The sequence below is a fragment of the Halichoeres trimaculatus genome, unplaced genomic scaffold (genome assembly GCF_033239565.1).
Source record: "Halichoeres trimaculatus isolate MK-OKI-2021-1 unplaced genomic scaffold, fHalTri1.1 fHalTri1_scaffold_7, whole genome shotgun sequence".
Taxonomy (NCBI): Eukaryota; Metazoa; Chordata; class Actinopteri; order Labriformes; family Labridae; genus Halichoeres; species Halichoeres trimaculatus.
Genome location: NW_027437185.1, coordinates 29,032,782 through 29,056,602, shown reverse-complemented (window position 1 = coordinate 29,056,602; position 23,821 = coordinate 29,032,782). Strand labels below are relative to the sequence as shown.

The 23,821-nt window shown below is 39.4% G+C and overlaps 4 protein-coding genes across 7 annotated transcripts; 2 read left to right on the top strand and 2 right to left on the bottom strand.

The window, feature by feature from the left end:
• The first annotated feature begins 34 nt into the window (after nucleotides 1-34).
• On the top strand, nucleotides 35-1,387 carry ndufa1 (NADH:ubiquinone oxidoreductase subunit A1). The gene is made up of 3 exons (XM_074673684.1): nucleotides 35-281; nucleotides 401-490; nucleotides 1,227-1,387. The coding sequence occupies exons 1-3, from the start codon at nucleotides 180-182 to the stop codon at nucleotides 1,245-1,247; spliced, it is 213 nt and encodes a 70-aa protein (XP_074529785.1). The 5' UTR covers nucleotides 35-179; the 3' UTR covers nucleotides 1,248-1,387.
• A 124-nt stretch (nucleotides 1,388-1,511) lies between these two features.
• Nucleotides 1,512-4,122, bottom strand: nkap (NFKB activating protein). The gene is made up of 8 exons (XM_074673686.1): nucleotides 3,542-4,122; nucleotides 3,305-3,385; nucleotides 3,148-3,212; nucleotides 2,966-3,058; nucleotides 2,833-2,875; nucleotides 2,547-2,741; nucleotides 2,196-2,345; nucleotides 1,512-2,006 (listed from the first exon to the last, which is right to left on the bottom strand). The coding sequence occupies exons 1-8, from the start codon at nucleotides 3,955-3,957 to the stop codon at nucleotides 1,832-1,834; spliced, it is 1,218 nt and encodes a 405-aa protein (XP_074529787.1). The 5' UTR covers nucleotides 3,958-4,122; the 3' UTR covers nucleotides 1,512-1,831.
• A 78-nt stretch (nucleotides 4,123-4,200) lies between these two features.
• zbtb33 (zinc finger and BTB domain containing 33) lies at nucleotides 4,201-9,541 on the top strand. Its single transcript, XM_074673682.1, has 2 exons — nucleotides 4,201-4,612; nucleotides 5,912-9,541. Exon 2 carries the CDS (start codon nucleotides 5,914-5,916, stop codon nucleotides 7,777-7,779), a length of 1,866 nt encoding a protein of 621 aa, XP_074529783.1. The 5' UTR covers nucleotides 4,201-4,612; nucleotides 5,912-5,913; the 3' UTR covers nucleotides 7,780-9,541.
• A 371-nt stretch (nucleotides 9,542-9,912) lies between these two features.
• tmem255a (transmembrane protein 255A) lies at nucleotides 9,913-23,206 on the bottom strand. Of its 4 annotated transcripts, none has more exons than XM_074673887.1 (10): nucleotides 22,807-23,206; nucleotides 19,452-19,594; nucleotides 18,759-18,821; nucleotides 15,857-15,946; nucleotides 13,708-13,773; nucleotides 13,472-13,560; nucleotides 13,231-13,302; nucleotides 12,747-12,915; nucleotides 11,454-11,600; nucleotides 9,913-11,174 (listed from the first exon to the last, which is right to left on the bottom strand). In XM_074673887.1, exons 1-10 carry the CDS (start codon nucleotides 22,865-22,867, stop codon nucleotides 11,031-11,033), a joined length of 1,044 nt encoding a protein of 347 aa, XP_074529988.1. In that variant the 5' UTR covers nucleotides 22,868-23,206; the 3' UTR covers nucleotides 9,913-11,030. The 4 variants fall into 4 exon arrangements, with proteins under 4 accessions (XP_074529988.1, XP_074529989.1, XP_074529990.1 ...); XM_074673888.1 differs by having other exon boundaries at nucleotides 12,747-12,909; nucleotides 22,807-23,205; XM_074673889.1 differs by lacking the exon at nucleotides 13,231-13,302 and having other exon boundaries at nucleotides 22,807-23,205.
• Nucleotides 23,207-23,821: the final 615 nt, after the last annotated feature.

Genomic DNA, 23,821 nt, shown 5'->3' with positions numbered 1-23,821 from the left:
TGGCTCTTTTAGTTTGAAATCCGACTACAGGCCTTATTCCCCTACCGGAAGCTGTGCATAGGTCGTGAAAGCGTCGACATTTTGTTAGCTTCTTAGCAAAATAAACCGAGGGCAATCGTAGGACAACTTGGTTGTCTTTAAAATTGCTCTCTGTCACATGGTCGTCAGAGACTTCAAACATGTGGTATGAAATTTTGCCCGGCTTCGCCATCATGACGGTTTGTTTAATCATTCCTGGCGTCGCCACCGCGCAGATTCATAAGTTCACCAATGGAGGAAAGGTAAGGGAGATATGACTGGCTATGCTAACAAGAATTACGGAGCCAATCTTGACATGCGTTTTATTCAAGTGTTTTCTGTATCTTTTATTGTTTTTATTAACTTGTGCCTTCTTCTTTAGGAGAAGAGACTGGTTCGGTATCCGTGGCATTGGTATCTGATGGAAAGAGACAAGCGGGTCTCAGGAACTGGACAGCACTTTGATTCCAAGGTTAGCGTCCACAGCATTCAATATATTTAGGTTTTGTGTTTGTAATTGTGAAAGAGAAGCACATCATTTTGCGATCTGTTTTCATGTATTTTGCAACCCCTACTTCGTGGGAATGTTGGTGTTTACAAGACATGTGTCTTTATTTACCTACCAGGCTTAACAAAAGTGGTGGCCTTCAATGAAAATAGAAACACATTTTATCAAATTAAACAGAATTCATGCTCTGGAAACTCGACTCATTGTTCAAGTTCCTGCAATCGGTGGCTTTAACAGCGATATAATTGCACGAAATGGTGATGTGAGCATCCTTAAGTATTACAATTAATTGCGAGATTTCTGGTTTAAGCAACAAGATACATATAAAGTCATCAAAATGTATCTAAAGCAGTCAGACCGCAATGTCATTTGCTTATAGACAGCTACAGCTCCATTACCAATCTGGAAAAATCAACAAAATTTCTTTATGTGATATGATTAAAGCATCTTACTTGGAATATTTTTCTATCAAGATTATAATAGGTTATACATTTAGTCTCCCCGGAAAAAAAAGCCCGTGAAAACATTTAGAAACAAGCCTGATCAACACAAATTAATGTTTAACCTTTTGCTGACTAGACTTTTATGTCAGGTGACCCATTCTCCAATTTCAAAGTGAAAGGAATACATCTGACAGTTGATGAATGAAGTGTATTGCTCAAGTGTCAGAGTGTTAACTATTTTTCTTTTTCTTAAACAGGGACTGGAGAACATCCACTGATTTCAAACAGTATGAAGAGTCTGGGAGAAAGTTTTTTTTTTGTTATACACCAGAAGATTATATTTAACATTCATCTGTTTGTTTTTGGAGCCTGTTAAGGCAAAATGTGTCCCTTTTGGCAATAAATCCGTTCCCTACAGGAAAAAAAAAACTCTTGTGTTCTTTCTTTTTCCTTGTTTCAGTTAAACAGTGAGACCAGGAAGATGAGTTTTCATCTGTGAAGTCAAAATAGAATATCTGAAAAAAGGACATAAGGCAGAATATTATCTTGGGAATTTATTTCATCATTGCTCAGGAAGCCACTAAAAATGTGACATGGAAATAACAGACTGGGTAATGACAGCTTTTTCGGCATTCTGATGACAATCCCAAAAGCATACAAGGAATATACTTAGTACTTAACAGCTGACAGGAAAGACTGAGTATAGGGTATGGCAAATGTAATACAGCTGACTACTTCCAGACATCTCTTTACAGTGACAATACAGTCCAATGAAACCGAGTGAAGATTTCCTCCTTAAAAATAAAATCTATCAAGCATCCTCAAATAAAATGTTACAAAGCTCAATAACCAAGCAGGAAGCTCACTTTTCTTCCTTTCCTTTGGTTTTGCGGTACACCATCTCCCTGAAGCTGGACAGGATCTTGCTCTCTCTCTTCCTCCTCTCCTCCTGGTTGAAAGAAGCCAGAGCTCTCTTCTCATCAGCACTGTAAATCTGGTTTTCCTTTCTCAGACGCACAGCCTCCATACGACGATGTCTGCAGGGTGACATTTATCAGTATTACATTAAAACTGATATCCTTTAGGACTACTGTTGACAAACTTTAAAACTCAAAACTTTGTGGAGTAGGTGTTACACTGTAGCAACAACCACATGGTAAAGTTTATGATACAGTTGATAAAGGCCATGTGAATCCTCTACATTCCTATCCCTAAATATGGCGTACCTGCTGCCGCTCATCACATAGCCAGATTTCTCAAAGTTTGCGATCTCTTCACTGGTGAGACCGATCTCTCCTCTTCTGGGGATACGTTTGCCTGCTTTCACATACTCTGCCATTGCAGCACCTTCACCTGGCAACAGTGCATGACCAAAACTGGAGGTAAAGAAGAAAAAAAAAACACTTGTTTAACACATTTACAAAAAGCAAGAAAGTACTGTAAGAACTGTGATAAAATTTGCTGACATTCAGAGTGTTTCCTGCATCTTAGAAATGCAAAACAACAACAACAAAACAGTTAATTTGAAAGTCAACATGTAAAGCTTCAACACAGCGCTACATGTTTACTAGACTCACTCCAAAGGCCTGTCATCCTGGGACATGTGGGTCAAAGGAGCCTCAGGTCCAACCACGTGTCCATCCACACAGGTTTTCTCCACCCACATAACACCATTTGGATCCTCCTCCTCTTCCTCTTCTGACTCCTCGCTGCTGGAGTTGCTGGATTCCTTCCGGCTCTTCTTTGCCTTCTTCTTCTTGGACTTCTTAGACCTGATTGGAAATAAGTGATAGATTGGTTCATTTATTTGCTGTCATTTATTTTGTGAAACAAGCTGTCTGACAGGTTTGTTTGAGTTTGTACTTTTTGCTCTTCTTTTTCTTTTTCTTCTTTTTCACTTCTTCTTCTAAAACAAACAAACAAAAAAAATCAAAGGTCAGCTGACAGAATTCATGAGAAGATGTCTTTTAAATCAATGCAAATGTGATTGATGTACCATCTGAATCAGATTCCAGATCACTGTCCTCGGAGTGCTTTTTACTCTTTTTCTTCTTAGATTTCTTCTTCTTCTTTTTCTTTTTCTTCTCCTCTGTGGATGAAAGATGAAATTCTTGTTAATTCAAACTTGATACAGCATCTTTATGACTGAGCCATGCTTTGGCCAGCAGTGGTACCTACCTTCTGAGCTCGACTCTGAGCTGCTGTTTTTCTCATCCTCTTCAACTGGTGTGAATTCATCAGAGCTGGTGGGAGGAAAATGAAAGACGTGAGAGCAGAGCAGGAGGGAAGGTGTGGGGGTTTCTGCTGACTGATTATACAGTGATTCTTGACTTACTCTGGCTCTTTCACTCTTGGGGAGTATCCCCAAACCTCAGGACAACCTAATTCTCCAATCCTCTCCCTTTCTTGCAGACGCCTGTAACAAAAACACAAAGGTTGTCACTTTTGTGCTATTTGAATTCAGACGTTAGTTTAAGAAAAGGGGACTATGGTGCCAAATTGTGTGGTCACCAAATCACGAAGAAAGTGTTTACTATGTCATTAGAAATATTTGCATGGTCATGTGTCTCACCTGGCAATGAAGGCCTCTTGTCTCTGTCTCTGAGCATCGTCCCTCTGCTGCTCGTAGTAGTAATCATCTTTGAAGCTACCATATTTTCCAGGACCATCCCGCTGATCGGACCAGTGGTTGTGACTGTTGTTACTAGTGTTATTGTGGCGCTCCCTGGACCTAGACCTGGATCGGGATCTGGACCGACTCGATGCGATGCGGATCCGCCTGAGGGTTTTCGCCTCTCTGAACCGTCGCTCCCGTTCTTCACGTTCCCTCTCTCTGTTGCGTGGTTTCGGAAGTTTGGGCCCAAAGCTGTCCGGAGAGAGACTCCTTTCGCGGCTGTTGTTGCGGTTACGGCTGCGGGATCGAGTCCGGGGTCTCCGGGCTCGTGGACTCGGAGGCTCCCCGGAGCTCGACCGATCCGAATGCGGCATCGCTGCGGACCTTGACGGTCAAAAAGTAACGGAGATACAATTAAAGTGGTAGTTTTTATCCTGAGACTAAATAAAGGAGAGGCAGCAATATCTCGTGATACTGTTTTGACTACGCTGCTACAGCGTCCGGGAAGTCAATATAAATCCGATACCGTGTAGAAACCGCTCCCTCACTGTATTGGTTCCGGGGAAATTACTATTTTAAAAATAATTTGTTCTCCCATGGAAGTTCGTTTCCGCCAGTTGAAAAATAACAGATAAAACGGTAAACCTGCCCCAAAAGGAGTTAAAAATTAAGTCCGTGTGTCTTTGATTTAGGAGAAAAAAATACATAAATCTACTTACGACGCAACTATGAGACTAAGTCATGTTCACAAGATACTAAGTCATAGTTATAAAGAAGCCTTACCCACCACAATAATTAATTAATAAATTTACATTTTTTAATTGCATTTGCATTTCCAATGATTATGTAGCAAACAACATGCAGTAGCGCCCCTCTGTGGTACTTTGATGAATGAGTCTGAATGCAAATGCTGAGTGCTACCGGGAGAGCAGTTAGTTGTTAGCTATTGTCTGTAGCCACACAGCTCCAACCGCCACAGTCATTTGTGGCTCTCTCGCTCAGTCTTGGCAGAAATCCTTGGGATTGCAGGTAAATAGACATAAGTAAAATGCAGTCGTTTTGAGTGACAATTTTTGTGGCGCAGTGTTTCTGTGAGTGTTTATGGTGAGCTATCCTGCTAACAAGATGTAGCAGGCCTCGCTTTCAGCTTTATGGTGGAAGGCGGAAGAGGAGATGAGACACAGCTAATGTTACCTTTGTTAGCAAACTGACAGCATGGATGAAACGGAATTAAGAAAATTACATTCATGTCTGTGCATTTGGAAAATAGAGTGTGTATAAATGTAACTCTAAGGGTGTATTGTTACATCTGAGCAAGTGATATCAACTTTGCCAGGCTAACGTGAAGCTAACATCAACTAAAGAATAATTTCTGTCCACATTTTCAAATATATAACGTGCTGAAGTATTCATACATCCAACATGTTTACGTGAAAACAAGTCTTCAATGTATGGGTAAAGAAATATGTTAATATGTTAGTTTTCTATTTGCCATGGGACCAAAACAATGGCTGGTTTATTGCAGTCAGCCCCTGATTTTTTATCTGCAGTCTCTGAGGGGTCAGAGCAGAGTTTATAATAATATAAAAAAATGAATATACAGATAGCAACAACATATTCTGATAGTATACAACGAAAAAACATTAAACTAAGTCACTTAAAGAGTTCAAAAAAGGCACTTTAAGTGCTGTTACGTGAGATTGAGTGCTATACCTGGAGTTGTATCACACAAAAAGTTCCTTCTTGCCTGAGCTAACGTCCTAGTAGGAAAATGCATGCATGAAAACACTCAGGCGTGAATGAATACACACACACACACACACACACACACACACACACACACACACACACACACACACACACACACACACCACACTACAGGCAACACTTACAGAGTAACGGCTACAAATTAGTAACACAGACCTGATGCGTTTTGAGCCATCATTAAGTGAAATAATGTTAACTTAGAGGCTTTTTGTTGTTGAAATCCCAGATTTATGACAGAGATCTTATCACAAAGCAGTCCATTTCTCAATTCATGTAGTTCCTTTTTGTATTTCCTCATCTAAAGATATGAGTAAGGGATTACAGCAATTTTTAAGTTTAGCTTGCACCTTTAGATGTTTGAGGTGTTTAAAAAAACGACATGTGCTTTCAAAGTATAAACATTACAAAGTTTGTACAACTGTTCACTCTAACGTTTTTTATTGCAAATTAAAGCACTGGACTAAATTGTTTGAAGTTTCTTTTAGTATTAACATTGTTTTCAAATATTGAAATGTCTGCTGAAAGTGTTTGAATTTGTTTCTTTCATTTCTCCCTCTACAGACATGCCAAGTCTAAAGCTGATATCTGCGACCGATACACAGTATTCAACATCTGTGCTGAAATCCATGAACGAGCAGCGAAATCATGGGTTATTTTGTGATGTCACCATTATCATCCAAGACAAGAAGTTCAGAGCTCACAAAACCATCCTGTCTGCCTCAAGCACGTACTTCCACCAACTCTTCAGTGCAGCTGGCCAAGTTATCGAGTTAAACTTCATCAGAGCGGAAATCTTTGAGGAAATCCTCAATTACATTTACACCTCCAAGATTGTACGTGTTCGCTCTGACATGCTGGAGGAGCTCATTAGTGCTGGACAGATACTGGGAGTCAAGTTCATCGCAAACTTAGCATCCCCTTTATCACAAGTGAAGGGTCTGCCTGGTTTGTCTAAAGATGTGGGAAACAAGAGTGACACACCTGCTGAGATGATGCCCATCATCACAGAGTCCTTCTCGATATCTGCAGAGGAGTTCAATCAGACTAGCAAACCTGCAGGGAACGGTAATGACTCGGACAATGATGTAATGTTTGTCTCTCAAACAGATGCTCGAACCAGAGCGTCAAATCTTAAAGCCACCTCTAATGAGGTCATCGATTTAGAGTCAGGAGACTCAGAAGATGTAGCATTGAAGAAAAATGAAGACTCCAATCATGCAGGTTTAAAACCAAAAGAAAAAAACAAACCTGTTTCAAAAATTTGTGCTGCGAAGCCTCAGAGTGCCACTTGTCCAGCTACGAGTTTGCAAAATAGCAGCCCGCAGCCCTGTTCAGACAGCAGCTCTAATAACTCTTCTTCCCCTGCCAGAGTTTCCACAGCAAGTGCTCCTGCAACACCAGCCAGGTCGAGCAGTGTCACTCCTGAGCCCTCGAGTGCCTCTCAGTCCTCTGAAAACAGTGACATAATGGGAGTCCACAAGAAACACGTCGCTACTTCATCTCAACAGGGGGATTTCAAAATTAGACTCCTGGATGTAACTGATGGCCCTGCAAGTCGAATCAACACTCCTAAATCAGGTATAGCAGCAACAAAAACAGTGACACTCAATACAGCTACAGAGATTGATTCAATTTCTTCAGGCTGTAAAGTGTATGCTAACATTGGGGAAGATACGTATGACATTGTTCCGGTGAAGGAAGATCCGGGGGAAGGAGGCTCAAAAGCTAATAAAGGAAAAAGGCCATCAATTCCAACTCCTGACAAACAGTTTGATAAAACTATGGGATCACCAAAAACCAGCCCAAACAGAAAGAGAAACAAAACAGAGCTCGAGGATCATTATGAGCTTGTCATGGATGGGAAAACTTTCTATGTGTGCATTGTCTGCAAACGCCCGTATGTGTGTCTGACAAGTCTACGCCGTCACTTCAACGTCCACTCCTGGGAAAAGAAGTATCCATGTCACTACTGCAACAAGGTTTTCCCCTTGGCTGAGTACAGAACTAAACATGAAATTCACCACACAGGAGAGAGGCGCTACCAGTGTTTGTTATGCAATGAAATGTTCATTAACTACCAGTTACTGTCCACCCACTGCAAGCAAGTCCACAACCAGGACCCCAGTGGGAGGAAGGAGAGGGACGACAGATCCAGCAACTTGTACAGACTGCTTCCGTGTAAAACGGTGCAGATGAGGATGCACTCGTGGACTACTGAAGGGGAGGGGGTTCCTGTGATATCCGAGGATGGCAGTGTGCATCACATAAGCGGCATCAGTGACAACATGCAGTCCTCCACACAAACCAGGATGTTGAACTGGGACGACATCTTTGTGGAGCCTGATGCTAACGCAAGACCGAGACCCCCCATGAACACTCCTCCACAGGGAGCTACAGAGTTTGACTTTGTTATACCAGAGACATACTGAGCTACACCTGTGCTCAAGTTCCTGTGCCTTTTAGGTGCTTTTACTCCCATGACTGTCCTCCTTTCTTTGCTTTAACATCACTTATATTCTTTCTCAATGCTTCATAGCGTTAACATCAAGTAGTCTCGTTGGATTTGGCTCCACTAACACGTTTCAACTCTCTTTCATTTTGTTTTGTTCAACGGCACACAACACTTCTACACCAGCCTGCATGAGTCTTAAGTTTTACCTCTATGATGCAGATTTTGATGACTGTATTAAGCAGCATGTGTCAGCCTGTCTTCAAATCATTTGTAGCCAGTAAGTGAAATTATGGATAAACTCGTTAAATTTTTAAATAAATGGGGGCTTTTAGCATAGAGCCCTCAAAGCTCATCTGCAAAGCTGCAGACACTGTTTTTAAAATGAATCTGTATGTATGATTTTGCAGAGTGAGATATAAGAGCGGGTTGTGTTAAAAGCAATCAAAAGTAAAGAGTATCAAGAATTGAATCATCTTTCAGTGAAATGAGAAATTCACAATGAAGTGTACTGATCATGGTATCTCTTTTTATCTGATGCAAATCATGGCAGACAGTAGTGTAATGACTCTGCACTTAGACGCATCACTCTGCTTGTCAAATCTTTGTTTAGATTACTGCATTAGCAAGAATTATCTACATCTTAGAAGTCATAACAATATCTCATCACATTATTGGATGAAAATAGTATCCAAGGCAACAGGAGTGTGTTGGGGCTGACAATGAAATGAAAACTTAAATAAAATATTGCACAAGCTGAGATTAAGCCGTTTTAGAATCTGAAGTTCAAGTATAAAAAGGAACATCTGAAGCACTTTTCAGTCAGTGCTTTTTTCAACACATGACCACGTCGCCTGAATCAATTAATGAAAATAAACGCCCCCATGGGGTCTGCGTCATATAAAATAGAAATAGGGTCACCTATTTTAGATGGTCCTCTTTATCTGCAGGTGACTCTCTTCTTTTTTCTGGGTACTTTCATGCATTTTTGGTTTAAATGATCTGTATAACTTATAGGTTATGTCAATAATGGAGTTTAAAAGATAGCTCCCTATTTTTTGGATCTGTCAAAAATGTCTGTTTAAGATCAAATCATTCCTGTTTACTAGTTTGGACAAAAATGTATTTCTGTACAAACGCATGTTGGGTATAATTTTGAAATGTATTTCCTCTTTTTGTGAACATTCACAAACCCACTCCACTTCTAGTTGATGTTGACATGAATTTTAACATCGATTATTTTATTCCAGGTGAAATAATTATTTTTGTTCAGGAAATTTCAACACTTTTTATTTTACTACATGTGTACATTCATACATCTGCTACACTATTTTCTGATCTTGATGCTAAATCTGCTGGCTACATAACATAGGGTAGGGATTTTATGTATAACTGTGATCATAGAATTAATATAAGCAGAGGATAACTGCAGTCATACACATAGCACTTAGTGTCAGATCGGAAAGAGGTCTTTGTAAAGAAATGTTTCTTTACACTTTGTTTTCATTGTTGGCAAACTGTAGTAAATGATCAGTATGGTTGGAAAATAATGTATGCTAACATGGATCCATTGTCATTCAATAAATTCATGCAGGTTATTTTTAAAATAAGATTAATATGGTGTGTACATTTGTAAAGTTGGTGTTCATTATCTTTTTGTTTTGTCAGATGTACACAAATCAGCCATAGCATAACCAGCTGATGGTGAATATGATTGCGGTAGTGGGTGGGATCATTGAGCAGTGAGTGACCATTGGGGACCAGTGGGGAAATTAATGACAACTGGTTCATTCTAGCTCGGATAATAAAAGACTTTGGATGGAACTGCTGAGCAGATTTATAACATAATTTTGTCTCCAGGTAAAAATGTATAATCAAATTCAGGCATTATCTGATCTCTTTTTTAGACATGGTGACTTGTTAAATCTCCTTTTTGTGCAGTTCAGATTTTATTTAGCAGAAAAAAGGTGAATCTTGTGCCATTCAATGAAAATATTGTGACAAACCAAAACCATACCCTTGGATTTAAAAATGTATGTATCCTTCTACTTGGTGAGACATCCCAGACTACATCACAGCAATGAACAAAGTCACATCAGCTCTCAAAGAACCACACCAGGTGTTGGATTTCAGTTCCACAAAACAAGTTTTAATGGCAAAACAAAAAGGAGCTGACAACCAGCCCATGAGAACTTGTTTAAATTATAAAAAGCAGTGATAAAAGCTAAGGAAGATCACTTTCTTTTTTTTTTCTTCCTCAGTTCTTAAATTTAGTGTCAGTGAATCCAGCACTGACCTCATATTCAGTTTAAGTAATTACATCACATTCAGCTCCTATATTCAACGTTACCCCTGCTTACAAAAGAGAGACAGTATATTTTTACCTGCATTGCAGCTCTGAGTGAAAATGCAATAAATAGTGTGTTGTAGAGTAACAGCTAACAGTCCTGACTTAGCTTCTAAGGCTGGATAACTTATTTTATTAACACTGCTCTGAAAAGTTCACCATACACAGATCAAGACAAGTCTGAACTAAAACTGAAGATTAGGTACCATGATCTGCGTGTATACCTTAGGCTTAACTGTGGAGAAAGCATCATACTGCTGTACATACATTATGATCATATAGTAGCTCTGTTACTGCTGACTTTGCCCTGTAATAAGGATTTACCGCTACAGGAACCACTGCTTTAGCCTACATCTCTACAGCGTTTAATCTTCGAGCTCATTCAGATTCAGGAAGCGTTCATCTAACTCTGTAAAAGGATCATCTCTCTGCTAATGAGTCCAGATCCTTGAGGAGAAACAGTGAGGATATTATTACCTGTGCCACCTGCAGCGGGAAACATTTACAGTATGAAGTGTAAGAAAAAGCTTGAGCTGCAGTAGAGTTTGGACCTGGTGCAGAATAAGTCCAGCTGACAGAGAGCTGCAGCACTGCTAGTCCGATTTGCATTAAGGCAGATAGACGTGTAAACAGTCCTGGCTGTGAACCTGCTGTCTTATCACACTCTCTCTTTCCATGTATATACACATCACACACATGCATCCAATGTGCAGGTATGAATGTAACTAGTGCTCAGGCAAACACTTCTTTGTGCTAGGCTGAACTCAAAGTTGACGTGCTCCGTGTCTGTCCTCCTCTTCCTCTACACCACTTTTAATCTTCCCACCCTGCGAGGAGGAGCAATCTCCTTCCTGTTTGGCGTGTCCTCTGTGTTAGGAGCCATGTTAGGGGCTGTAGGGTGGGGGCTTCTCGTCAGGATGGTTGTGCGGAGGGGAGTAGCGTGGAGGGACCATGGTTGGCCAAAGGTGACTGGCTCCAGACTGGGAGTCATCTGACAAGCCAGAGGAGTCAGGGAACAAGTAGGAGCCCTGCAGGACAGATTGATGACATTAGAACAATAAGTCTGAGTTTTAAGACTCTGCCGCTGAATACTTGATCCATTGATCCATTGTTTTTCCCCAAGAAAACACAAAAAGACAAAACCCATGAACTTTTATAAATGGTATAAGAGAACGCTGAAGCTTTGATCTTATACACTCTGGAGCTTTCTTCAACAGATATTTTGCTGCAGAGATGTAACACCCTGAATTAAAGGCATCTAAAGATTGATTTGTCGTATAAACAGCAGGTTTGAGTTGTCTCTGTACCTGCATGTCGTAGGCAGTGTACGGCGGCAGGCAGGGGGCAGTGTTGTAGTACGAGTTGAGGTTGGTGATGGGTGGAGGAGGCTCAGAGGGGACAGGGGCTGTGAGGGCCTCAGGTTCTGATGAGCTCTCTGAGGCAGCAGAGGGAGTCTGACAAGGACACGACACAGATCGATCAGTGTCCAAAAATACAAACAGAAGAGAAGAATCAGACAGATGGTTTCAGCCTAAGATATTTACACATAAGCGATCTGATGTACACTGCAAAAACTGAAATCTTATCAAGTGTTTTTGTCTTATTTTCAGTAATGTCTTTTTAGACTTTATATGAGCCTCATTCACCTGACAAGTCCAGAAAAAAAGTCTTGTTTCGAGGTAATTTAAAGACAAAAATGAGGCCTGAATTGCTTGTAACAAGTAAAAAAAAATCTGCCAATAGAACATGAGAAGTTACTTGTATTAAGACATTGATCTAATTGCAAGCAATTTTTTCTTGCTCCATTGGCATATTTTTTTTACTTGTTACAAGCAAATGAGACCACATTTTTGCCTTTTAACAACTTGACAGAAGAAATTTTTCTGGACTGATCTGTTGAATGTGCCACATATCGATTATAACAAGACAATTTTTACTTAACATAAGGCAAAAACACTTGAGATGATTTTGTTTTTTTTGCAGTGTAATGCCTCAATAGTTATATAACACAGCTTATCCATAAAAAAATTCACCCTCAAAGATGAAGAAAATTGAAAACTAAGTAATATTTACAATTTTAAGGGTGCAACAGAAACACGATTTAAATGAAAGAATATGAAATATTTCAGAATGATTTGGCTTAGTGATGAAAATTGCACACCAAATCTGAGTACAAACGAGAGCGTAATATTCAAAGAGGGCAACCCTGGATGAATAAAATGCAAAAAATATTAGTTGAAAGGCACAGATGACTTAGGGTTACTATTCCAGAAGGTTTCCAGAGAATTTTAGCTCATACTTTTGGCATTCAGCAATACCATAAAAACATAGATAGAAAGCCAATTTTCACTCATTTTAAAACAAAATGAGACCAGGTTGCACGATAGCCACTTGAAGAAAAGATTTACTTCCAGACAAACATATAGTATAAGAAATACTATTATTTTAGTTACAAAACTGTAAAAAAGAAGATATAAAGCCTCAAAAAGGTATATGCATGTTGATCTATCCTGACACAACCATTTAATGCTCTTGTACCCATTTAGCAGAGTTTATGTTTATGTGTCTTGTCCTGTCTTTTCCATATTCATTAAAGTTACCATGTCTTTGAAGCCTCCAAGCACTGCAGCAGTAATGATCCCCAGGAAGAGAGCCACAATGTTAAGGATGGTTGCTGACCACAACAGGTGGTAGAGGTGCACCACGTCCTGGCAGCTCCTCACATCCGTGTACTCATGGTACCCTCCAATCACCTCCACCCGGCTAGCCCAGTGGGTGGAACAGAGAGGGAGACAGCCTATAGTCAAGCCACAAACGTCACTAATAAAGCTGCTGAGTATTTGTATGAAGGACACAATGAAGTGCAAAAAATGGTTTGTGCAAATGTTTATGAGTATCAGAGATGGATGGTTGTGGTTCAAACTGAGGCACATAAAGGACATGGGTAGGTGCGTGGTCACACACATATTGCATGCAGAGGAAATGGCACATTTAATCGTAATAATGAGATAACTTGTGATCATTTAACTCTTAGCAAAAAAGTCAATTATCAATGTCCAAAAATGCTCTAAAAAAGGGACCTACTTCCAAATCATGGATGATTTCCTAAACTTTTTCAAAACATCTTTATTCTGAAGTCCAATAAGAGGATGTTCTCTGAAACAAAGGTTAAAAGAAAAGAAACATTCTTCTTCTAATACATTCAATGTTGCAGTGCAAAGAAATTTCCACAAAAATGGCACAAAGGTAGCATCAAAAAACCTCACACCATCAAAGCAGCACAGCAAAGCAGCTTGGACAGTCAGGTGTGTGACAGCATACTCACTTCCCACAGTTGTAGAGGTCGCAGCAGTAGCAGGTGTTGCTCTTTACCCGCAGGTTGCAGGGTGACCGTGACGATGTGGGACATGTCACCTGAAGGACATTTATTTTATAGTCTCTTTACTTTGGGTCAGGCTTTTCATAAAAAGAGGTAAAAACTTCCAACACACTTCGCTAATGGGCAGTCCAACTCACACATTCATACCTAGGAACACACAGAGAAATGATTTTGTGTCTTACTACATGTTCAGGTGAGGTCTCACTGGAGTGGTACTCACAGCGGCCAGCATACAGAGGCCTCAGGTCCTGCAATGAAATAAACAATATGTTTTATACATACAACCTGGACAAAAAAATCTGCCCCATTATTTACAGACCATTTGGTTCCTACGGAAACCTGAATTTATTACATCAGTTGCAGTAATATGAGGGTTTGCAAAGTCAAGAATCAATCTAATAAGGGTCTCAGTGTCAGAATGTTACTCAGTACTACTTTTGATTTGGAACAATTTCCTTTTAGCTCTAAACTGTACTAATATGACTTTTACTATTATCCGTGTTTTTAACATCATTTCAACTTTATTTCAATTTTACTGTATTTTATCTTATTATACATTTCTACTTCATTTCATTTTATTAATTCATTTTACTGATCAAATGATTTTTATTTGATCTTATATTGATTTTTTTTTCACTGTGTTTATTTTTACTTTGCTGTGTTATTTTATACGACTCTTCTCAGATTTTGCTGTTATCTATTGTTTCTATGAACTCTTGTGAAGCAATTCAGGCTACATGCTGGTATGTATGAAATGTCCCATATACATAAAGAGGAGTTTAAGCCTGTGTTTTTCAGTGTTAAACTTAACTTTATCCTCATTGTTCCTCTATTTCTCATTATAATTAATATTTTTTCATTTTTCTGTAAATATTCCCATATATATTTTTCATTAATATTTTTTAGTTATTATTTTTCTCTATATATTTTTGCATATTTTATCTTATATCTCAACTTTTTCTATATTCTATCTGCATTTTCATTATGTTGCAAAAAGACTGGAAATAAACTGATCTTGTTTCTATAAATGCATTTAAATCCAGACTGAGAGCACTTGAGACAACCTCCTCAAATTGTACCTGTTTTTCATAATATTAATTTTGATTGTAAATCACCATAATTTTACTGTGTAACTTTGATGCTTCTTGGCCAGGACTCCCTTGAAAAAGAGGTTCTTAATCTCAATGGGAACTTTCTGGTTAAATAAAAAATACATATACATATATACATATATATATATATATATATATATATATATATATATATATATATATATATATATATATATATATATATATATATTCTTGTTAAGTGTTAGCACCAACACACCAAAACAAATTATTTTATGTGCAAATGTACTTGGCAATAAAACTTGACTCTGATTAAGAAAACCTCAACAGCTTCTTTTATACTGATCTAAACTTTCTACCTCTCCAGGGGGCAAAAAGCAAAATCAACTTCACATTGAAGAAAGCTTCACAAGATTAATCTTAACATTGCCTTTAGATAAGTGGATGCTTGTGTATGAACTTGATGAGCAAACATAAAAAACAAACAGCATTCATTAAGTAATCTAATCAACAAACTCATTTTGCTCAGTAACTCATTAATTTTTTTTTCAGTGCTTAGGAAACCACTACCTTTCTTTAACTTACAGTTACAGCTCTCTCACAGCTCTGTTTATCTTTTGGAAACACCTGTTTGGGATCAGAAATTTCCAAAAAGGATGCCTTGGTTTGAATGCATCTTCAATGCAAATACTTAAAGACGAATATATATGGGCAAATGTTAAAACAGAAATCCTGTTTGTGCATTCAAGGTGAGAAACACACTTGTGTCTTTTTCGACAAAAAATATTTAAAACTACTTAAAAGCAAAGCATGTTGATAAATATTCAAAGCATTACTCTCCTTTTCTAACTCTCTTGTTCAACAGTTTGTTTCTTTGAACTTCAGAGAACAAAAAAGTGTTTGATGAGAAATCTTCAATCATTTTTTCCACTGTCACCCGAGAAGCCATAACTTTCAGCAGTATAGTTGTTTTAGTGTGCATTAGAGGTTCCTTATGGTTTGTGTACTTTGCCTAAAGAAGAACAATCTCCTTTTACCACCAAATATATCCATCTCACTGCAGAGGGTGCAGCTGCTGCAGTTACAGCCTGCCATATGTGAGCTGTGTCCTTGCAGGAGGGCATATGTTAAATATACACCGAATCTAATGTGCAGCCTGACAAGCATTAACGGGCAGCGCATTGATTAATAACCTTGTTATAAGTCTGTGCATAAGTGTTATCTATATTCATAATTTATTAGAAGCTGTAGTTGTACTTACAATGTGCCTTGCAGCAAAGACTCCGTCAACAATAGCACAGCAGAAGGCAGCCACCACTCCGAAACTGATGAAGACAATAGACGCCACCAACTGTGAGGGAAATCAGTTTCATTATTCGTAATGGAGACTATAAACGTAATGCTTTTGTGCTGGGTCCCGTTTTCAGCTCTAATGTGCATCATCCTTCCTCTGAGAGGGTAAACACGTCTGAGTGAGGGGGGCTGAGGAAAGGACAGCAGTGACAGCGCTGTGGTTGTCACCTAGCTCCTGTGGTGTTCATGGCTGGCCTGCTGCCGGGCGCTTTATTGGCACTAAAACCCTTAACTGCCCCCTGCCACTTGGCTAGCTCTCCTGCTGTCACCCCTGAGAGGCAGCAGGTATTTAGTTACACATCACCCCACCTCGTCTGCAGCCAGCCCAGCACACAGGGAGGCGGCAGCGTGGGTGACGAAACAGATTCAGCAGCAAGTGTTGACATGAGTTTAGGTCTGTGCCAAGTTTTATATGATGAAAAAATACATTCAGCAGTGTATGGGAATTTTGATGTACTCACAGCATGACTGACATGTCATTCTCAACAGCTTTGAAACCCTATTGTCTGGATCAGATTAAAAACATGATCTGTTAAAGTCAGACAGAATGACCTACCCCAGTTGGCAGATTGCCCTATCACTTATTGAGACTGTGAGCCAACTTTGTTTGTATTCTGTACCTTACAGAGTGGACTGCCTGACAGAATGACCTTCTTCGATGTCGTCATTTTTCACATCTATTTCTCACTGGCAATATGAGCTACCTTACCTGACAGAGTGACCTTAGTTTTTTTTTTTTTTAACCTAAATTATGGAGAAGGAAGTCTGCTCTGTTTTTGTTTTCCTAGCAAGCAAAGTCACCTTTGTTTGACAGCAGAAGTAAAGAAAGACAGGAGAGTGTTGAGAGTAGAGATGCACCCATTCTTAAGACACATAGCAGGGCTTTGGTGTCAGCCACTACCTGACAGAATAAAGTATCTTTCCTCTTCCTTAAATGTAGAGAAAGTAGTCAGGTTTCATAGATAATATCTTTCCAACAGAATAAGCTTCTACACCTGGCTGAATGGGCTGCTTTTTGTCTATTTCTTTTAGGGATGGGTACTGAATTAGGTACTTTTATAGGTACCGATCGAATTCAGTCAAAAGTACCAGGTACTGATTCACATAAAATTAGGGATTGGTACCTTTCACATTTGAAATGATACAGTACTGATTCCCGGTACCTGGCAATCGATATCGGAACTCGACGGTACCAAATGTTGGTACTTTTGTGTGTTGATGGTAAAAAATATAAGTATATTTAATAATAAAATGTAAATTCTTTTCCATTTAACATATTTATTCTTCAATATATCAAATAACCTTGTTATGTTGTGTTCATGTCCAGCATGGAAAATCACTTGCTCTTCCACTCCCTCACAGTCACAAGGATGCATTTAGGTACCAAAAAGTGGTACCTTTTAATTTTACATGAATTGGTACCAGGTACTTTTGACAGAATTCGGTCGGTACCAATAAAAGTACCTAGTTCGGTACCCATTCCTAGGAAAATCAAAAGGTACTATGTTTAGGTACCTAAATGCACCCTTGTGACTGTGAGGGAGTGGAAGAGCTGGTGATTTTCTGTGCTGGACATGAACACAACATTACAAGGTTATATATTGAAGAATAAATATGTTAAATGGAAAAAAATACATTTTATTATTAAACATTTTGATATTTTTTACCGCATCAACAGATAAAAGTACCGAAAATTGGTACCACCGAGTACCGTTACTGATTGCCAGGTACCGTTTCAAACGTGAAAGGTACCCATCCCTAATTTCTATAGCCACATTTTACTCAAGAGAATCAGCCAACCCTGTTGACAACTTGTGAAACTGGAAACCCGAAGAGTTCAGTGACTGTGACATGGAGTCAATAATATATACTTTGATATGATTAATACTTACTATCATACTGGTTATGCTCTCTTGGAACTGGAGGATGAACTTGCACGGCTAGCTGCTAATTTCTGCTAAGAATTAGTAATCTCAGACAATTATCTGTTATTTTCTGCCGTTGCTAATGAGCACAAAATACACAGAAAATATTTGTATTTCCACATTAAGAAATGTTTTAACAAAATATTATTATGTCTGCCATTGAAGTAATTTTAATAAAATATTTTCCCATTAGAAAAGACCTTTTTTTGTCTGTTACTTAGATATAATTTTGTTTATTAGGGTAGTTCTTCACTATTTTTCTGTAAATCTCTAATCAATTAAGCTCAAAAGAAGATATGAAAACAAAGAATATTGACTTCCAGAACCATAAATAACATCAGCACATTAACTGTGTAATAATATTTCATGGTGTATCACAAATCATGGTCAGTGAGGTTTGACCTGTCATAGCCTGGCTTTTACGCTCACATGCATACATGCTGACTGGAACTGCTGGCATCCACGCTGTGCTGCATGATGGGAAAGGTATCACGGTTCAAACCCATTCCTCACGCTGCCCTGACAGTCCCTGCCCGGCACCCCCCACCTGCTCCTCTCATCTGCAGTTTCCTTCCCCACATTCCTACGTGGACATCTGTCCTCCTCCGCTTACACCCCACTTCTATTTTTGTCTGCATCACCCCTGAAGCCCAGGAGACTCACTCTGATACACAAGCCTCCTCATGCAGAGGAGGGAGCTGCAGTCAGGGCCAGGTCTGCTGCGTCTATTGTCAAATTAACAGCATAATCAAGCTGCTGGCTTTCGTAAGGGTAACTGGGACTGATGGAGCAGTTTTAATGAGTGTGCTGTGCGACTGTGGAGACAGGGAGACACCAAGCAATGAAAGTGATCTCAATTCACTGAGGTAATATAAATCCTCTTACCATCTGCCTCTTGTTCTCTATCAAATGGGCTCCAATAATTCCCAGAAACGAGCCAAAGCCAAGCTGAAAAGAGAGAAAACAGCTTTCAGGGCGTTTATCTAATAAAGCTTTGGTTTCATAGCACAATGGGATGAATCAACTGTTGGGTGTTTCTGTGGCTCTCTGGGGAGGCATTTCTCACAATTTTGACACGATTCACTCTAAAGATAAGGAGAATACTTATTTATTTACCGTAGTTTGAGTGTTTATGAGGCTAATGAGCTTGTCTTTGCAATTTCATATTTGCTGTAATTAAGCATATTTAAGATAAGAGTGCAATGTGTTATCTTCATCTTTTCTAAACCTCAGTATTTTCCCTTCTGGAAGATCCCCTTAGAGATTTAATTCAGGTATTGTTTGTTTTTCCCGTTCTCTTTCAGCAGAAAAAGAGCTGCATGCTAAAAGCCTATTACTGGGAAGAAAAACACATTTATGAGCTGAGACACTTTGCCTCACTCAGCCTGTAATGACAGTGATGCTGAATAATGAATGTGGGGGAAATTCACCCCTCAGAGACCGTCAATAATGAGGATCATCAGAGTCCAGGAGCAGAAAAAGCTCACTTCAAACTATCCCACTTAACTCATTAACTTTGACACTGAACAGTCCCAATCCTAGGTGTGTGTGTTTGTGTGTGTGTGTGTGCGTACTTACAATGACTCCTGGGTAGTAGCCGCCCACGGTGATGTTCTGCGTCCTGGTTGTCGCTGCCAGGCCAAAAATGAGGATGAGCACAGATACGATGAGCAGCAATACTGTCACGATTATGGATTTCCTCTTCCTCCTTTTAAAGGAACCTACAAGAGCAGAGCTGAGTAAACATCTACTGCTTGTGCTGATCTCAAATACAAAAAAGACAGATGAGACAGGAAGTAGCTGCTAAAACTTGTGACTGGTTAGCTGTTTTCTCTGTCACGTCAAACAAAGTCAATTCTGGTGAAGTATCCTTGCCTTTGGCTTTAAAAGAAGGAGATTACACCAACATATGCAGGATAGCTGCCAGACAAAGTTCCCTCTTCAGAAGTAGATTTAGCTGGTATTGGGCTCATCTGGTCATGTCTTGTGTCATGTCAAGCTAGCAGTATCGTTAGTACCTGAAATGACTCAACCATCGGATACAAAACGTTAGGTTGGTCAGAACTTGGATTAATATCAGAGATCCCAATGTAGCAGAAATGATCACTGCTTCCAATTGTTTGTTTGAATCTAAATGAGCTCTAGCATCACAGAAGCAATTCTTCCTAGGGTCCACAAATAATGCATATGGGGGTAATTCAACCTTCATTAAATAAAAGAAATGTATTTTCTCTCAGCCAACAGGTCTTCCCCAGGTTATTGCAGTCAATTTGGAATAAAAAATAGACATTCTTATTTTTTTTAAACTACTAAAGTGAGAACTGGGTTACTTAAACTTAAACACAGAGAACACCGGACCCAACATCAATATTTGAGCTTTGCTATCAGCCAAGATTGATACTGATTTGGTACCTGGATTTATCATTCTATATTCTTAATATGAGGATGAGACTTAGAATTAAGTCTTTGAAACTCAAGGCTTTTCTAGCTTTGAAAACCAAAATGAAATTAAAAAAAAAAAACATCCAACAAACTAACAGAAGACCTCGTAGACCTAAGCAGTGAGTAAGTGAGTAATGAAACTGTCACATGTAACAAGATGGAAAACCAAGCTTCAAATACCTTCAGATTTCTGAGCTGCTGTTGTTGTCATCATGCTATTTTTGGCTCAGCCTATCACAGACCTAAGGGCTTTGATGAGGTAATACACACAGGGTGGATGTAAACACTGAAGAGCATAGAACTGAGCTGAATAGATCTACCCTATAGATAGATCTGTGCCACTGTGACGCAATTTATTTTTTTAAAGTCTGGACTTACACTCAATGCATCCTCTGAGTTTAATTTGCAATAAGCCACTCTTAAACTCCTGATTGCTGTGAATCTATTTGTTGATTTTCCAATCTGTGGTTCAATTTTCGAACTTGTAGTCAGATTGTTTTATGCAGTTACGATATCTCAGAGATGTTAAAAAAACATGTTTCAATGATAACTAATGACTTCCTACAAGGATTACTTTTATACGTAGTTCAGCAATTCGTATTATCTCAATGTACTGGAGCTGTGCCGTGAACCACATTTTACATTTGGATACATTATTGAGATATTTCAACCAGTCTCGAAGGAACTACATGAGCTTAAAACTTTTGATTCTCCTTCTCAAAAACAGCATGATCGTACCTCCATTTTTATTATCTGCCTGTAAAAGGCATGCAAAATTACTTTTGAACAAAAGGGGATATAATGCCATATAGGGTCCCGTTGATGCTTAACAGCTTTCTGCAAAAAATGTGCCACACTATACTCTTGTTTTCAGCCCTGAACGATTGTCAGTAAATAAGAATGTTTGATATGAAAGTTTAAAATGAAAGCAAAGACTGTGTGCAGACGCAGAATGGAGCCTGTATGCCCTGTGAGACTTCAAACCATCAGACCAGGCAGAAAACTACCAAAACACAACAAACCAAGTGCTCAAATACCAACATGCTTTTTAGAATATCCCCTAAATTTTAAAAATACACATAAATAACTACTAAGAAAATCATTTCCTGAGCACAAAGTGCACCTCTGAGACAAAGGAGTCAAATAGTCTCACACACTACGTCTTTAGACTACTTAGATTTTAAAGAGAGTTATCTGAGCCTCCTCCCAGAGGGCATCTCTTCAAACAGGAGAGCTGCTGGGTGAGAATCATCTCTAACAGTATTCATTAAAAAGAGAGACAGGAGGGAGCTGCCTGTAATTGTAGATGATTTCTTTGTTTCAGTTGGAAAGGTCCACCCACTTCAGCTGTTTTTAAGCTTTCCTCAAGTTTATTCTGTATTTCTGATTCAAAGAGCATTATACACAATCAAATTATCTGTTTCACCTCCCTATTCTGTTTATTTTTTTTATCAATGTGCATCACAGCAGACGTCAGCGCATCCGAATGCTGATGTTCCGACCCAGAGATCAATAAGAAGTAGATCTGGGGCAGGGACAGCATATGATATCAGCTTAATGTTATCACAAGGATGCCTGCACAGTGAAAGACAAAGCCAAAAATGTGTACAACTGCAGTTTGGAGAGTCAGGCCTGCAACAGAATTACTCTGTATTTTCATTCACTAAACAGACTAAACAACTGCTCATGGCTGTCTGAATCATGCATCAGCCACTGCTTCTTAAAACCTCAAACTCATCAAGTTCCCAGCATTTGTGCTACTTTTATGTACCAACTGGCTGCCTCATTGCTCCTCCCTGCAGGATTTTTTTTCACAAAAGGGATTGCCACTCATAATGGGGTTAGATAATGGAAAACATTGAGTGCTGTGGCTCAATCAAGATATTATAAGTAACCATAAAGTAACCATTAAAATGCAGCGCTCTATAAAATGAACTATCTTCTTTTGCAAACGTTTTCTCCCTGAATTAAGAATAAAAAACTGAATGGATGATTCTTCTTGTGATGCCATGAGAACAAAGCTCTGAAGCCCATAACAACCTATAGTGAGACTAAAGCTACCTGTATGAGGCTTCAGATTTTAGGTCCGGAACATAAATAGATTTTCAGCCATTTTTATAAATCGATTAATGCTTTCCCTTCTCCTGCCAAAACCTGTGTCTAACAGTTATCCATCAGCGCCAAACGCACAGGCTGCTTGGGTTACTCAACGTCGCCGCACCTGCAGTGACGCGCTGCGGCCTGGAGCAGAGAAAAAACACGATCCGGTGATGCAACGAGTGTTTTTGTCTGCCTTAATGAGCAGACGAAAACGAAAAAGAAAAACATTAAAAATGACACAGTGGCACATTCCAACAGCCAGTTTACTGCCTGTGAGTTGAAATTATATCCCTACTTCATATAAAATCCCCGAGTTGTGCCAATAAAGCAGCACATTATTTAATTGATAAAAACCTGCTGCAGACACAACGCTGACCTTGCACATACATACCCATGCTTGTTTCAGAGAGGGTCAGTCCGCTGGATTGAAGGCTCTGAGGAGCCGCAGGCATGCTGGCTTGGGGATGTTTAACGCAGTCCTTTGGCAATCCTCTCAGAGTATAGTAAACAGTCACGACTCAGTGATCTTTATATTTAGGAGCTAATATCTGTTTACAGTCGTGAGCTAACGCAGACGGTGCGCTCGCTTGCTGTTGCATTCTCTGTCAACTACCGCCCTCCGTGCAAGCTGAGCCCGGGTCGGCTCATTTACATCCCCGCGGCTGTTGACGTGTCAGTCGGTGTCTGTCCTCACTGAGAGTCGGTGTAGCACAATGGAACGCTGGTGCTGCTGCTGCTGCTGCTTCTGCTGCTGGTGGATGTATGTGCGCATGTCACACACTCCACACGGGTAAAGTGCTGTCAACGGTGGCTCCATGTGCTGTTTTGAAATGGTGACAAACCAGGTTACACTTATTACCCTACTGATTCAACAGCTAGCTACCACTTAAGGAAAAAATGCGACACTAAGTATAATTCACATTTTCCCAAAGCTTCGTGACTTCATTAAAACAAAACTACAACCAACGAGGACAGTAGGCCTAACATGCCATTTTTTTCCTTTTCCTTTTCCCATCATACTTGTTAACATATACTTAAAATAAATGAGGCAACTATAACTTCAATCAGTGTCAGTATCCATGATTCAACCAACAGGATTGTCTTCATCAAAGAAATTGCTATGACTTTACCCTCCACACTGACAGAAAAAAGCATCTATTGTTCTGTCTTTATAACGTTTTCAAACGCTGTCTACACGTCAGACACAGGTTAGATGTTGGAAACTAGCACAGGTAAGGAGAAAAGTAGAGGCACAAAGCCCGAGCCAAGAGCGCCCTCTTCTGTCAGAAGCAAAGTATTGCCTTCTGCACAGTACTCTCCATTAGAATGACAAGCGTTGCTTATATGGGCACCTCAAAGCAGCATGTTCCACACAAATTATTCTAAAGGCAAGACAATATTCACTA